At 39.4% G+C, this 16,882-nt stretch overlaps 1 protein-coding gene across 1 annotated transcript in view; it reads right to left on the reverse strand.

The window, feature by feature from the left end:
* Window positions 1-16,273, reverse strand: part of INTS2 (integrator complex subunit 2) — a 59,916-nt gene extending 43,643 nt beyond the window's left edge. Inside the window, exons 1-9 of the mRNA XM_004707371.2 lie at window positions 15,998-16,273; window positions 14,664-14,970; window positions 13,728-13,866; window positions 11,386-11,488; window positions 10,029-10,142; window positions 7,803-7,933; window positions 7,130-7,303; window positions 3,774-4,000; window positions 1,812-1,937 (exon numbers count right to left, since the gene is read on the reverse strand). Of these exons, the coding sequence (XP_004707428.1) occupies window positions 1,812-1,937; window positions 3,774-4,000; window positions 7,130-7,303; window positions 7,803-7,933; window positions 10,029-10,142; window positions 11,386-11,488; window positions 13,728-13,866; window positions 14,664-14,956 (1,307 nt within the window). The 5' untranslated portion in view covers window positions 14,957-14,970; window positions 15,998-16,273. The remainder of the gene's footprint in view (window positions 1-1,811; window positions 1,938-3,773; window positions 4,001-7,129; window positions 7,304-7,802; window positions 7,934-10,028; window positions 10,143-11,385; window positions 11,489-13,727; window positions 13,867-14,663; window positions 14,971-15,997) is intronic.
* Window positions 16,274-16,882: the final 609 nt, after the last annotated feature.

Below are 16,882 nucleotides of genomic sequence, written 5' to 3' on the forward strand. Positions count from 1 at the left end.
TGGGAGGCCTGGTAGGGCATGCTCAAGGGGAATGTAACCAAGAGGAATTGCTGAAACCCTGGTGGGGACTGAGCATGATAGTGGGACAGAAGGAAAGTCAAGGGAAATAGAGGAAAGAGCTGGGAGGCAAAGAAAGCAAATGTTTTGAGAATGATATGGCAACAAATATACAAATGTGCTTGACACAATGGATGGATGTATAGATTATGATGAGTTTTAAGAGCCCCCAATAAAATTTTAAAAAAGAAAAGAAAGAACTAGAGGAAGGTTGTGTTTCATTGGTAATATACTGCACCCTGGCTGGCTTGTCTCTTCCTTGTGACCCTTGTGTGAGGGGATGTCCAATTGTCTACAGATGGGCTTTGAGTCTTCACTCTGACACCCCTCACTCACAGATATGATTGTTTTGACTCTTCTGAAGCCTAATACCTGATCCCATAGACACCTCATAATCACACAGGTGTGCTTCTTCCATGTGGGCTTTGTTGCTTCCCTGCTAGATGGCTGACCAAGCAAATTTTAAAAATTGAAAAATAAAGAGACAGGGTAAGCATTTAAGCGAAAAACAAAGTTCTGCAGGAGAGAAAACGTCAGTATCTACTGCCAAGGTTGAGCTCTATATATATTCATCACATCAGTATCAACATATATCGCCAAATTGCAACTACTAGAATGGGAAAGCAGATCGGCTATGTGAATATGTTGGCGACAAAGAGAAGGGAAGTCAGCAAATAACACCTGAAATTGAAAAGGAAGATGTAACAATGCAAGCATGTTATTTAAAGAATCAGCTAAAAGAACTGAAAGAAGTTCCTCTTTGGAAGAAAAATTGAGGAGGAAGGGCATGAAGACTGCTGTTCTTTAACAAATTTTGTACTATTCTGGCTCCTTTAAAAATATGCACATGACCACCAGCCCATGTGATAATGAGGTGTCGACAGAAATAAGTATCAAAAGTTCAAAAAACACACACACAAAATGAAGTTCAAAAACAAGCAATAAATTGATATGAAGGAGCATGGACAAACTGTAGCCCCAAAGCCCCCCTATAAGACAATTGGACAGTCCCTCACAGAAGGGCCACATGGAAGGGATGATACATCCAGGGTGCAGTGTAGCACTGATGAAACACATCCTCTAGTTCATTAATATTTCTTCCTCTTATAATCATGGTCTTTGTTTAACCTCATTAATCTCGTTAGACCTGCATATATTCATTTATACAATTAAGTTCTTTGATGCATAAAAGCCAGCTAGGTAAACCTTCAGAAACCGTAATGGGAGTAATGATTCCCTGAGGGGATAGGAAGTGAGGGTGGGGGAGGGGAGAAAGGGGGAGCTGATAGTAAGGAAGACCGTACAACCCCACTTAAGGGGAACAAACAACAAAATTGTGCATGAACGGATACACTGGATGGTGTAAGATATGGGAAATAATAATATAATAAATGTTCCTGTGGAGTAAGATGGAGAGGGCAGAGAAAAAGCGGAGCTGACACCACACAGTTCAAGAAGAAAGAAAATGTTTTGAAAATGAACGTGGCAGCAAATTATACAATTATGCTTGATCTAATTGAATGGGCTGTTGTAATATGTGTAAGAGCTCCCAATAAAATGATTAATCAAAAAACTAAAACTGTGCACATGAAACTTTCATCAATAAAATAATCAGCACGTAAGTTACTCGCTACTGACATCCGTTCATTTAAAAAGATACAACTGGCCATCCCTAGGTCAGTTTTGCCTAATCTAATATTATTCATGCACGCCAACAAGTAAACAAAGGAGTTTTTCAGAATACAGTTAGGTACCTGACGAGTGTAGAAAAAGCCAGCAGCATGCAAAAGGAGAGAGAGACAAAGCGAACCCCAGCCGGCGTAGCAGGAGGACGACTTGTCATCAACTGCAGTAACTGCTCGGCTTCTTCCTCTGTTGGTCTAAAAAGGAATACGTTATTAGGCTTTACTCTGCTTAGTTGGGAGGGAGAAAAAGTGAATTTCCAACAATTTAGCCTTTCAGATACAAGTTTTTAGCATTATGAGGATACCTCCACATTTATATAATGTTTAACACCTTAAATTGTCTAAAGTAAAGCTACTGACATTTTACTTTCATAGTGTTTGCTCAAACAGAAGGAGGGCAATCCTCACTTTGCACAGTTGTGTGGGCTAAAGAAATAGTGTTGCAAGCTGAAGTCTTGCAATGTGATCTTAATAGTCAATAGGAAATTTTATGAGTATTTCCTGCCCTTTAAAAATTTGATCAGGCATTAAAAACTCTCATCAGTTGTAATGTGCAGGGAAATTTAAAAAATTGTAACACTACTATTTACTTAGAATACAATGAAAACATTAAAAACTAAAGTGTTTTGTTTCATTGTAAAGAATTTATCAAGTAGTTGAACAATCTGCTTCCTTCCCATTGTATAATTTGAGAGGGAGCCTCTGGTAGGCAGGGGTAAACTGTCATCCTCCACGCTGTCTGGATCAGCTTCCAACATTGTATCCTTTGCACTTTCCCGGTTGTGAAGCATCCCGGCAAGCTCCTCAACTGTGAAGATTGGTGCCAGCGTCACTTCCCTAAGACATCTTCATCTTTTTCACACAACCACATGCTTCATTCGTGTCAACAGGTTCACCTTCACTAACTCCCTCTAACTACCTAGATGCTCTCAAATGGTGGCAGGGCAAACAATCCCATGGACGAGTATTTCTTCTTTACATTTCATTCAAATGTCACTTCCAGTGTGAACACTTTTTCTCTATTCAATTTTGTCTCCTTTATGGGCCAATTATTTCAATTAGCCATTTACAAATTTCAGGTGGGTTCACCACCGAGAGACAAATAAGCAACACAATCACATGCTTTGCTGTCTGTACATGAGCAGAATAACAGATGCACAGTGAGCAATCATTGACAGGCTGAAAGGAGTGATGTGATAGCATGGATTAAGCCCTGGGGACTGATCCCCTCTGGCCATGGACCAGGGATGTGAATAGCCTTGCTAGCAAAGGCGGAACACAACAGCAAGTGAATTATTACAGATGCAGTTAGGTTAAAATTTACCACCCTGTTATTTTATTTTCCTTATGGTCCATTTAAATTTGTACCAGTTTTTAATATTTTCTACTTTCTTTTCAATTGAGTGTTATATGTTTTACTTTGTTATTATTGCTAGTTTTGTTGTTGGTGGTGTTTGTTTATTGTTTTCCTGTATATGAAATTCAGGATAGGTAAGTCTACAGAGACAGTAACTGGATTAATGGTTCCCTAGGGGTAGGGGAGGGGAGGCTGGGAGAAATGGGAAACAATATATTAATAATGAGTACAAGACTGAAGAAAATATGCTAAAACTGATTGCAGTGATGATTATAAAACTCTTCTTGATGTGATTGACCTTTGGGCTCATAGCAATTTTTAAAGAATTATTTACTTCAACTAGTTACATAGGCTAAGTATGGTATCAATCAAAGTTCCTTCACAGAAGTTTATCAAACTGAAGTGGAAGCACTGGTTTCTTTACACTATGACTGAAAATGGATAAGCTGCTCCAGTCCCTCCCATGTTTATGTAATTCTGTTTACAAACCAGACCGAAAGCAATGGATTTGCTCAGCTAGGAATGCTCTGCCTTAGGACTTCATTCTTGATACAGGCCAGCCTCTGTCAAGTGGAAAACCTTGACTCTGAATAAATGGCCTTTGGTTCACTATCTTGGGATTGGAAATAAGAAAATAAAGTGACAAAAAGATAGAATATCAAATCATTGAATACTTGAGTCCAGCGATCCCCATCAAAGCACAGTACAGACGTAAGAGTGCACTGGCTTTCACAACATGCTCTTCTTTCAGCCCCGAATACACAGACACATTGGGCTCCATCTGCACATCCGCTTCTTCCACAATGCGGGCACTTCTCACTGGAGGGAGAATGCCCATCAACTCCAGGAGAAGCTGCCTTCTCATTTGCCAAAGGACAGAGGTGCTGTTCTCTCTTTTTCTCTGTAAGAAAAACGGGCCACAAAGGGAAGAAAGTATGAAAACGAAGTTCAAGCAAAGCCCCCTAGGTACTTGAAATGGACCCATTTGAGGAGGATGCCATTAGTGTCTCATTTCATCTTAATCAATGAAACCAATTCAAAGGCCAACTCCTCTGGTTTATGTGACCACTACTGCATCCATCCTAATTTTAACTGGCTATAAAAGGGACACTGAATTAATGACAATCTGAACTGCAGGATATTTAAAAATATATTACTTTCAGTTACATAACCATAAATATGATATAATAGAAAATGCTCAGATTTTAGAGATAGAAGATCTTGGCTCTAAACCCCAGCTCTGCTATTACATAATTTCAGGTATATTACTTACCCTCTCTGAACTCCAATTCCCTTAACCACAAAAGAAAAAAAAAGGATATTATAGTACCAATATTTAATTCACAGAGTTGTGATTCCAAGTTTACAAGTCTGTTGTTCCTATAGTTTTTCAGGTAGGGACAATGTCTATCATTTCTTTCTCTGCAAGGCCTGACACTGTCTGACATATAGTAAAGTGCTCAATGTCTACTAAATAGACGAATTAATGCACAAAGACAGATAATACACAGAGAAGCATTTCTAAATCATTCTACGAGCCCACTGCTACCCTGTCAGTTCTGATCCATAGCAACCCCATAGGAGAGACATAACTGCTCTTCAGGTTTCCAAGCTACAGCTCCTTAGGGGAGCGGAGAGTGTGAACTATCACTGAGAAGCAGCTCCTAGGCTTGAATCCAACAACCTTTCCTCAGCAGCCCAACACCTAACCCACTATACTACAGGGCTCCTGCAAAATTATACAGCGCTGTGAAAGGATTAGTTAATTATGATTCCTAGAGTATATCTAAGTTTATCCTGTTTTTAATATTGAGTTCAAAGAAGTAAAGATTACTGGAGTGTTTAAAACAAGTACCTAATACATGGAAGAAATACAATAAAGGTAACTTCCTTCAAGAACAGCAAAGCCTAACACGGGTTCTCAACAGGCTAGAAAGAAAGCAGATTTTGAATTCAGAGAAGGGATCATAGTAGATGGTCCTAGATAGAGTGGGAGAAAAATATGGAACGAAACTCCAAAGTCATAAAAGATAGCAGATGGGCTGGTTAGCGAGAGGCTGGTGGAGTCCCTGTGACTATGACCTTCAGTTTGCCTTCAGTTCTGGAACCGATCTCATGTGCCACCCCTCAACTGTCAACCAAACACTGAACAAGTCTACAAAGGGAGCAATTAACACTAGTGAGCTCTGAACGCCTTAAGATAATCAACCATTTGAGATTAAAATAACAGCATTTACCCAAGGACGAAATTCAGAGGGTTAGAAAAGAGACAGGCGTGGAAACAGGAAAAGCAGGGAGAAAGTGGGATAAGCAATGTTCCATTGAGGGGACTCCAACCAACGAGATGAACCAAAACGCATATACCTACTGAGGGCACATGGGACGACCTGCTCTGAAAGCCATCAGCAAAATCCTAATCAAAAAGTTAAACGGAAATAACCAAAGAAGCTGGAGGATTTAAGCAGGACACATGCTACTATCTAGCTGAGTGGGCTTCAACATCCGACTTCACTCATCCATTCCTCGAAAAGGGCTCTACTCAGAGCTCCTATGAATGTTTGTGAACAAACAAACTATCTTGCAAATTAAAAACTGTGGCAAAATATGAAAGCTACTGAATATATTAATAATTTCTTTCGATGATCTAATACAACACTTATAAAGAGTTTGTCCCAGGGACACTAGGGCCTCCCCAGATATTTTCAAGGAAGCTAGTAGATCAAAAATAACAGAAATGTGGATGAAGGGAGACAACGGACAGTGTAAGACACAAAATAACAATACTATATAAATTGATCAAGGATTCATGAGGTGGCAGGACAGGGGAGGGAGCGGGAAAAGAGGAGCTGATACCAAGGGCTCAAGTAGAAAGAAAATGTTTTGGAAATGTTGATGGCAGCATATGTACAAGTGTGCTTAAGACAATTGAATGATGGATTGTGATAAGATTTGTAAAAGCCCCTCCATTAATTTAATTTTTTTTAAATGTCCTTATCATAGACATCACTTAACTTTTCATTCACATTCCCACAACTGTACTTTTCTAGACATTAAAGAAATTTATCTCTCAATAATCTTTTGTTTCAGAAAAGTTACTTAAAATATGAGGAGCTTCGATAAACCCCTCAGGACCAATATTGAGAGTAGCCATAGCAGGAGGATATGGAGAAGGTAGGGGGAGAGAGGGGAACTGATCACAATGATCTACCAAAACCCCCTCCCAAGGGAGGGACAACAGAAAAGTGGGTGAAGGGAGATATCGGTCAGTGTAAGACATGAAGAAATAATAATAACTTATAAATTATCAAGGGTTCAGGAGGGTGGGGGAAGGGGAAAACATGAGAAGCTGATACCAATGACTCAAGTAGAAAGAAAATGTTTTGAAAATGATGATGGCAATAAATGTACAAATGTACTTGACACAATGGATGGATGGATTGTGATAAGAGTTGTACGAGCCCCATTAAAATGATTTTTTAAAAAACAACTTTTAAAGTAAAGTTTTAGAATCATTAAAAAAAATGTGAGGCACTTCATGGAAAAATAAAATTAAAAGATAATGGAAACTTTTTTTTTAATTAATCATTTTATTGGGGCTCATACAATTCATCACAATCCATACATACATCAATTGTGTAAAGCACACTTATACATTTGTTGCCCTCATCATTTTCAAAATTCGTTTTCTGCTTGGGTTCCTGGAATTAGCTCATTTTCCTTTTTAATGGAAATTTTTTGACACCCTCTTATTTATGTGTTAGGTTTGTATTTAATGGGTTTATAATTGATATTCTTAAATATTTCATTATTTTCATTTTAATATCTAATATGGTAAATATTAATAAAGAAAGGCCACAGAAACAAAAGTTCTTTGGTATGCTGAATGATTTAATATGTAAAGAATTCTTGCAGTCATGAAGTTTGAGAACCACAGGTCTAATGATATCCTGAAGTTCTTCTTCCTCTTATATTAAGCTTATGCCTTGCCCCTTAGCCTATACAGCTATACAAATATAAATTTATTGCTCACCTGTTGTCCATTTCGGATAAAAGTTCCAAACCATGTCCGGACTTTGGCATTTGTTCCAAGAAGCAAGCCACTAACAAAACACACCAAGTCACTCACTCCATCTTCACCCCCTTCATTTCTAGTATGATCCAGTGTCAAAGCCACTCCAAGGCCAGGAAGATGACATTCTTCCACCTAACGTGCAAAAAAGAAAAAGGAACTGAATTAATTCGTAAGTCCAAAATACTTCAGAAACTAAGGCATCTGAAGTTCAGAGTACAGTATTTCACAAAACACAAAAATCCAGAAAAGAAATTAACACAATCCAGTACAGGCACACCCAGGGCCACGAGCAAGCACCGTTCTGAAGGGTGTCTTTAATTTGAATGGATCGGTAAGTGGAACAGGTGCACACTGTTTTTAAGTAGCCTTACTTCAGTGCCAGAAGAGATGTCTGAAGTCTCTCCAATGCCCTAACAGCCTCAAGTGCTGCAAGTGAAGGTGATTGTGACAAAGAATGTGCTGCCAGTCGGGGATGCTCCATCACTTCCAGCGAAGGGCAGATCCACACATTAGCAGGGAAGTACACCCAGACACTGTCTGTGCAGCACTGCAGTCCCCAACCCTTTCAAGCCTCTCAAGCCACTGTCTGTAAAAAGTTCCTAATCTTAATACATAGGTATGTTTCTCTTACCACCATGCCTCGAACTTTAAGAGCCTGCGCAGGGTTCATTTTACATAAGAAGCGTAAGGCATCTGTCCTGCGTCTTCCTCCAAGGCTTTCCTCATCTTGTCGCTCTCCATTCTTAATAAGGCCTCTACAAACTGAACATTGAAGAACCCCTGTTACTTCAAGCTTTGTATGGTATTAAAAATTATTCCTTAGAAAAATGAAAAAAACAATTCTAAAATTGGGGTGCTGATTGCACAACTCTTCTTAATATAACTGAACTATTGAATTATAGAGTTTGTGAATTAGATGTCAATAAACATGTTAAATAAAACCTATTTATTTGGCTTTAAGGATCATTTATGTAAATTATACACTACAGAATATCAGCGAACTTGACAAAATAGCATTAAAAACTGGTCAAAAGCAAAACCCAAACCCACTGCTATCTCATTGATTTCAACTCACAGTGACCTGTTTCTGAACCGTACATTATTTTTTTGAACTGTCAATTTTTAAAGGAGCAGACAGCTTCATCTTTCTCCTGCAGAGCAAGTGGTGGGTTTGAACTGCCACCCCTGAGAAAAGCAGCACAATGCTTAACCCGCAAGTGCTCCATTCCCCAAATGTAAAACCAAACCGACAGCCATCGAGTTCATTCTGATAGAGCGACTCTATGTAGGGCTTTCTGTAAAACCTCATCTTTTCTCCTGCAAAGCAGCTGGTGGGTTTGAACCACTGACCTTTCAATTAGCACTCCAATGCTTATCTGACAGTGCCAACAGAAATCTACAATGCACATTGACATAGGGAGTAATATTAAGCATGCAAACATACTTATAATCTCAAAAAAATAGCAAGAGTAGAAAAATAAAAAAAGAAATAAAAGGTGAACGTTTTCAAATTGGATGAGATCTTCAAGTCCAAGGATCTAAGAAATTCAGAGTCTCACACAATTTAAATACAAAGAAAGAAAATCAGACCATCACAACATAATCAAATTTCCAAAAACCAGTGATAGAAAATTTTAAAAGTAGTCTGGGTGGAAGGGAGAAAGAGAAGCAAAGATTAAAACTCACCCACATTAAAAAAAATTAAATTAAATTAAATAAAAAAAAAAAAACCTCACCCACATCAGAGTAACGTCTTTAAACAACTAAAAGATAATGTCAAACTCAAAATGGAAAAGTTAAAAGCAGGAAACAGTAAGTGCTAGTGAGAATTTGCTGGGAGGAAATGTTCACTGCAGCATTATTTACAACAGCCCAAAGGTAGAAGCAATCTGAATGCCTACCAATGGATATAGCAGCATACGAGAGGATACCCCCAGAACAACGGAATTTTTTACAAAACAACCTTTATCACCTTCAAATTACTCTCCATTGCACTTAATACATTTGTCAAATCTGTAATTTCATTCTTGCAAACATTTTTCAAGCTCATCTGTTTGGATGTCTGACAAGCTCACCTCCCTTGTTTTCTTCTCCACCCCTTCTGTCCTCAAATCACTGTCCTTTCACGTCCATCTGCATTCGCGAAAACAAAAAGCAGCCGCAGAGAGCAAGGCCAGATGAGTAAAGTACATGGGGCAAGAGAGGCATGCTGTTTTTGCCAAAAACTGCCTCACTCAGATGGCTGTATGAGTAGGTGTGTTGCCATGGTGGCCACAATCAGGCCTTTTTGTTGCACAATGTTATGCAATCTTTTCAGAACCTCTAAATAGAAAGCTTGATTAACAGTCTGACCTGGTGGAATGAACTCCAAATGCACTATGAGTCGACAATTTCATCCATTTGGGAAGTTGACGGATGTCCAAAACGAGGTTTGTCATCAACGACATTTCACCATTTTTGAAACGAGAAAACCACTTTTTCTCTCATACACTTGAGTTTTCCCCATAGCCTGTCCTTCTAAGCTATGTTCAAATATCACAACAGTTTCTGCAGCATTTTTCCCTAACAGGAAACAAAATTTCACAGCTGCATGCTGTGTTCTTAAACCAACCACCACAGAAAACGAGGTTTGTGCAAAACTGCTTTAACAAAAAAATTCCCTGTGACCAGAGAAAACCTTCCCAGGCAATGCCACTAGATGCACTAACTCAAAGTGAGTTGCCCAATCCTCACCTAGCAGGAAAAAATGCATACCACGAACGTTCCACTCTGCCCAGCGCAATTCTTGGTTCTTTTGGGTACTCTTCATACATACCAAGTAAATCTCTTCCATATCTCATTTTAAAGTTCTACTTACCTTCATTGAAACTATCAGGTACATTGGCTACCAAGAGACATAAAAACCAGGCTCCATTTCTAACATGTAGCAAGGCTTCAGCTACATCAACTATAGGAAGTAAGGAAGGAAGCTCTGTAAGAAAATGAAGTGAAAAAGAAAAAGAAAACAAAGTCAACGTTACTAGTAAAGAAAGATATTTCATTAAACGACCTTCAGCATTTCACATTTGTTATCCCAAACCTTTTTTTTTTTTTGGATAGTCTAAAGCTGAGCTGCCCAGTAAGATAACCATGGGTCACTGCTGGCAATTCAAATATAATTTAAATAAAATGTAAATTAGTTCAGTTCCTCAATTCCACTATCCATATTTCAAGTACTCCACAGCCACATGTGGCTCAGGGCTACTGCTCTGAACAGTGCAACAAAGAGCATTTCATCATTGCAAAATTCTATTGGGCAAAACTGTTCTATAAGAGGAATTTTCATGAAAATCTTTTTTTGCGTGTTTATGTTCTTTGCTTTCATTTTGATCATACATGGCTATTTTTTTAAATCTGAAAAATAAGAAAAAGTGGAAAGAAGAAAATTATTATCAACACGAATCCCCTCTGGCAAAGTTAATATTTGCAGTAAGTTTAATCTCCCCATGAATTGTTTTTATTTTTAATAAACCTTAACTTTTCTTTTTTTTAATAAACCTTAACTTATATCCTACTCACCATTTGCCCTTTGCTTTTGAAATTTATTAAATTGAGCACTTTCCAAATAACCCAATTTCTTCAAAAACACCATTTCAATGGCTGTATAATATATCATACAGTGGAAATGATGTAATTTACCTCATTATCCACTGCTGGCAAATAGATTCAGACACATAATGACCCAATAAGAGCAGATCTGCAAGATGGGGTTTCCAACGAAGTAGACTGCTCCATCTTTCTCCCAAGGAGTGCCTGATGGGTTTGAACCACTAACCTTTCAGTGAACAATTTAGCACATTAATCATCGCATTAACAGAGTTCCATATTTACTCACTTGCTGTCCTCTGATTGATCTTTTTTTAATCATTTTTATTTTAACTTTTTAAAAAATCATTTTATTGGGGGCTCTTACGACTCTTATCACAATCCATACATACCTACATTGTCTCAAGAACATTTGTACATAAGTTGCCATCTTCGTTTTCAAAGCATTTTCTTTCTACTTGAGCCCTTGGTATCAGTTCCTCATATTTTCCCCCTCCTTCCCCTTTACTTAAGTTTTTAAGGTACATTTTTATTAGATTATCTTTATAACATAATAGTTCAGATTAAGAACTTTTACATATCATTTAGGAAGAAATTACATCTGTAATGCATCTTAGAGCTCAGTATACCTGCTTGTAAAATGCAAAGAACATCTGCAGCTTCCTCCAAATAGACTGGACTCTCAAAGAGCTCAGAAGACTTTAAAAAAAAATCCCCACTGGATTCAGATACCTGAAAGAAAAGAAAAAGGGAAATGATGAATTTATTAATTTCACCTTACTTTTAAATTAAATCCCTTAATTTTAAAACATGACATACTGAACTCACAGACCATGTCTCTTTTCATGCTATTCATATGTAACCATAAACTGTAACGGAATATACACTATTTGATCAACTTAAACTAAATTAACCCACAGTTAGCGTCACATAATTATTTAGACGTGGCAGTACTAATCTCCAGAAGTGATTTCTACTAAATATTAGGGAGCATCTGGAATTAAAGGATAAGTCGAATAAATGAACTAGGAATGCTACTTACATCAACTGGAACTCCAAGAAAGTTCCTCCCCACCAAAACTACAGTAATGTTAAAGCAGCATATGAAATATAAATTCAAATTCAATTCCAAATGAAATGTATACACAAGCAAAAAAGGAAAAAAAAGTTAGATCATCAAAAGAACCTCCTTTTTTGAAAATGTCTCAGAGTGGCTTCCTCACCACAATAGCAGAAAAAGGGGGGAAAACTAGAACGGTCACTTACATTACTTGTTAAGTAGGAAAACACTTGTGAAAAAGCAACAGTATGGAAGCAAACATTAGAAGGAAGTCATTGTTACTACTTGGAAGAAGTTTTATAAGGTTCACCATGTATTTTTTAAAACTAACTCAAAATGACTTAAATATTCACTGAAAACATTTTTTGCCCACAATTTATAAAACTGAACTTTATTAGAAATTAACTAATCCCAAACTTCTAGTTGTAAATAAAGAATGCCTCAGAAATTCCAAGAGCCTTGGGGTGACATAGCAGTTACACATTAGGCTGCTCACCCCAAAGTCAGCAGTTCTAAGCCACCAGCCATTCTGTGAAAGAAAGCTGAGGTTTTCTACTCCAATAAAAATGGAGATCTCAAGAATCCACAGGAGCAGTTCTACCCTGTCAAATAAGGTCAGTAAGAGTTGGAATTAATTCAATGGCAATGAATTTGGTTTTTCTGGTTTTCTGAACCTCCAGGCTTAATCTCAGATAAGTCATCTTTCTATGAAGATCCAGTTTCTTTCTTTATATGATAGACCCTAGATATTAGCAAATTTAACAATCAGAGTTTCAATTAACCAAAGGTCCACAACTTAATCAATAATTTTGCTGAGAAAAAAAGAAGAAGCTCCTTTGTGAGTGTACAGGAGCAATTTCAATGGCAAATGAGTGAAGCTAGCTAATCTTCCTTCACTGGTGTCTCACTCAACTATGATACTCTCTACCTAATTACATATGGCCTAAAGTATACTCTAGGTCTAATGGAATCCCACACTTTTGTTATACTTCTCTACATTTCATGAGCGAGATTATATCCTATAAAGGTATTAATTATCAAACTTGACAGTGCATACAAGTTTTGAAATATACTGTTTTGGGGTTTTTCTTTTAAGCGTTCTTTTAAAAAATACAATGTATTTTTTAAAAGAAATAAACAGCTTTAAATATCAAGAAAACATTGTGTAGGTCCAAGAGAGTGGATCTTTGCAAATGCAGAAAATTCATTTGTAATAAATTATCTAATTTGTTATTCTATATAGACAAAATCCCTATAATGAACATAAACATGAAAAAACAGTAACTAGAGAAAGCAAGCTTTTAAATGCAGGCATTTAATAACCTTTCAGTCTCTGAAAGTGTGATAGGTTTATTATGCCAACCTGGCCAATAGGAACATGTGGGATTAATAAGGTCACAGTTTGATTGGAGGGCAAAGAGATAAATGGCTTGGCAAGCCGCGCCTTTCTCTCTCTCTCTCTCTCTCTTGCTTTCTGGTGATCGAACCAGCTTGTGACTGCTAGTTCTCTGCCTCAACTCCTGAGCTACACTACCTATGGGACTGCCAATCCATGGATCGTGTTGCTAGAGCTTGGGACTATCGAATCTGTCGTCTTGCTGACTGTTGGTGACCTGTCTGCTGTTTGCTGCCTGCACTGCCCTACAGAAGACTCAGCTGTCTGCTTCCTTGACCTTGAAGGACTTCTAATATATTAACTGTTCCACAGAAGTGAGCTGGACAGAACCCCCTTGTTTCTTCGGGCAGTGTGTGTGTATGTGTGTGTGTCCTGGTTTTGTTTCTCTAGAGAACCCTGTCTAACACAGACAGGAAAACACTGACATATCAAACAGAAGAGGATGCAACCTGCCTGTCTTCTTGCCATCTCCCAATAATTACACATATTATGACCCATGATTAAAAGAAATGCACCTTGTTCATAATTGCCAACAATTCACTAAGCACAAGACGTAACCGACGAGGTGAATCACTGTGTTCAAACTCTAATGTCAATCCATGCTGAAGCTGTGAGACCAGAATGCTCTCACCACCACCTCCTCCAAGTTTATGCCTAGTAAAATACAAAAAACATGGTAAACAAATTTGAGAGCCCTACTTTGAAAATCAGTGTAAAAAGTACCTTTTATTGAAATGTTAAAAAGTAAGTATGAATTCTAAATGTTCTCTATTATTCTGGAACACCTTTTAGTTTACCTTGGTATTCACAGCCTAAATAAAGCCTCCATCACAATTGACAGCTAATATCCACTGCCATTATCAGCAGTAGACCACTATTGGATTCACAATGGGTAGGGAAAAACATACATCATCTGCCCAGAATCTCTGGGACTCAATGTAAGCTTGAAGGAATCCTGGTGGCCTAATGGTTATTCATTAAGCATTGGGCTGCAATCTACAACATCACCAGCCATTTCACAAGAGAAAGGTGGGGTTTTCTATTCCCATAAAGATAGTCTCAAACACTCAGCAGGGGCAATTCTACCCAGTCCTAGGGTCACTCTGAGTCAGCATCGACTTGACAGTGAGTGTGTAAGCTTAACAAGTCTCTCCAATAAACCACTCAACCCCAGGAGATATTATCCTGTCCTTTTCACATTGAGAGCAACTGGTCTAATATGGCCAAATACAAATAGTATGCATGCCAAATATCCACTTTATGCACTTAAGCCACCCCAGAATTTTAACACTAAGTAGAAAAGACCTAAGTAAAAAGTTCTCCAAAGTTTAGATTCTCATTCTTCTTTTTCTATAGAAGTGCAGCCAATATTGCACTGAAAAAGATTGGGCTCGTTATTCTTTGGTAAATGCATGAACATCCCAATTATTATTTACATAACATAACTTTACCTAAGCTGCTGCTCTTTGCTGGCATCCTGTTCTAAGGCATGAAAGTCCACAGACAACAATGCAACGATGGAGTTGACAGCTTCCACTCCAGACAGAAGACGAAGGATAAGTTTTTTGTCCTGAGCCCAGCTTTGGCTCTGGTCAGCTGGAGCACAAAGTGCCATCCGCACCAAGCAGGGCAGTAGGAGTCTTAATTCTGGATCACTTAGAGATGCCAGACGAACAACATCCACCTTCTGCATGGCCTCAAAAGCAAAAGGGCTGACAAACTGGAGGCTTGTACACTCAGTCATTATCACTGTTGATCCTAATGGTAAAACACAAACAGAAAATAAAGTATAAATCCCACATGTACCAAAGTCCCTCTTTTTATAGGTCGTGAAAAATGAAGTCCTTTATAAGCACCCTAAATCGGCACTGCTCCTGGCACAAATCTAAAGACAAGGATTGTTTGTCTTCCTCTTTCTATGGCAAACTGGAAGATACTAGATTAAGTAACGGGTTCAAGGTATATTACTAGCTAAGTGGCAAAATCCAAGGCTGAATTCTCAACTACTAAATCCCACTCCAAGTCTTTCTTCACTATGCTAGTCAATACGGTGGTATGTTAACACTTGATTATCTTACACGACATGGATCATTATTTTAAAAGTAGAAATCATGACTTTTGCCTACTTGGGATGCAGGGGTGGGTGGTAGCATGTAAAGTTCTCTCCTGTTAAGAATGCCCATATCCTTGGCCAACATGAGATTTCAAAATGTTCATAGGAAAATTTCATTATCTTTCAATTCCATTTTTCCACGAACTTCTTGAAAGCCTCTCAAACGTACAGAACTTGTGGGCGTCTCTCGCCCACTCTCAGTCTGTATTAGTTGTGACCCATCACGGCCGGCGTTATAAAGGACAACAAATTGAAGATCGGCGGCCCCAACATGATCCTGTGCCCTCTGCTACAGAGGAGGGGAAGTTTTGTTTCTTTAATCGTTAAGTGTGGATGCCATTCGTTATAAACTTGGAGAGAACAAGTTCCACTGGGGCACTTCTGGCTTCAGTGCTCAAGAGAAGAGAAAAAAGAGAGGAAAAAGGGGAAGGAAAAAAAGTGAGCCCGTAGCCAAAACTCGTCCCCTCTCAGAGCGGCGAACGAGCAGACTCCTAAGCAGAAACGTGCTTTTGCTCGTAGCAAACGGGAGCGGGATTTTCGCAGCGGCAGGCTGAGCGCGCACAGCCGCCCGCACCGCGGGCACCACGACACTCAGTAAGCGGAGAAAAGTTCCCCGGGTGGCAAGCGTCGGCTGGAGAGCGCGCTGACACCTGAGAAGCGGGCGCTTCCTACCTTAAGATCTACCCCCGAGCCTCCCGGAACCCCCGTCCTAGCGGCGGGTCGCGGCCGAAATCCAGAGCGCAGTCCGAAGTTGGGCCTAGGCGATTCTCCGGATCCGCAATTCTAGTTGCACCTCGAGCAGACCGAGGCACCAAGAAGCCAGACGCAGGGAAAACCGGGTCGACGGTGCGATGCGGACAGGAAGGGGACACTGCAGACGGGGCCACGGGAGGGAAGGGAGAGCCGAGGAAACTGCTTCAGAAAGCGCCCAGCACCTTCATTCATCCACAGCATCTGACTCCCGCCGGCCACCGTACTGGATTAAGAGGGGGGCGGGCAAAGCGAGGAAGCCTGGAGACGTCACCGCGAATGCGCGCCGCGCGTGCGCGGCCCCGCCCCTTCCGCCCCTCTGTTGGCCCCGCCCAACTGAGCCACGAGCCATTGCCCGAGAGTGCTGGTCCGACTGCTTTCTGAAACCTAGCAGCTGTATTGCTTCAATAATTCTTAAAACCCCGCAGAGCTTCAGCTTAATCACCACAGGATTATTGTGGCGTTCACATGATAGAATGTCCGTAAAAAATTTTTTAAAAGTTCAAATTGTTCCGGAATCTTCTAGTAGAACTAGAAGATACTCTTTTCTCCCTCTGCCTATGCCATCCCTACACTACAGAGCTCTAATCCCATGATTTAGTAGATATTTTAAAAAGTAATCTAATCCCGCACCTACTCCTGCCGCCCCCGACCTCACACCCAAGGTCAAAAAATAGATATCTTCCTTACAGGGTTTTCACCTTAAAGCCCATTGATTCCGAGAGGTTTATGGAGGAAGTTTCAGGAATACTCGACTCCGTACAAACTTTGTGTGTGAACCTTCTAATCAGAGGACAAAACTCGTAG

Source organism: Echinops telfairi, unplaced genomic scaffold (assembly GCF_000313985.2).
Source record: "Echinops telfairi isolate 266 unplaced genomic scaffold, ASM31398v2 ScPeMD7_7458;HRSCAF=8496, whole genome shotgun sequence".
NCBI lineage: Eukaryota > Metazoa > Chordata > Mammalia > Afrosoricida > Tenrecidae > Echinops > Echinops telfairi.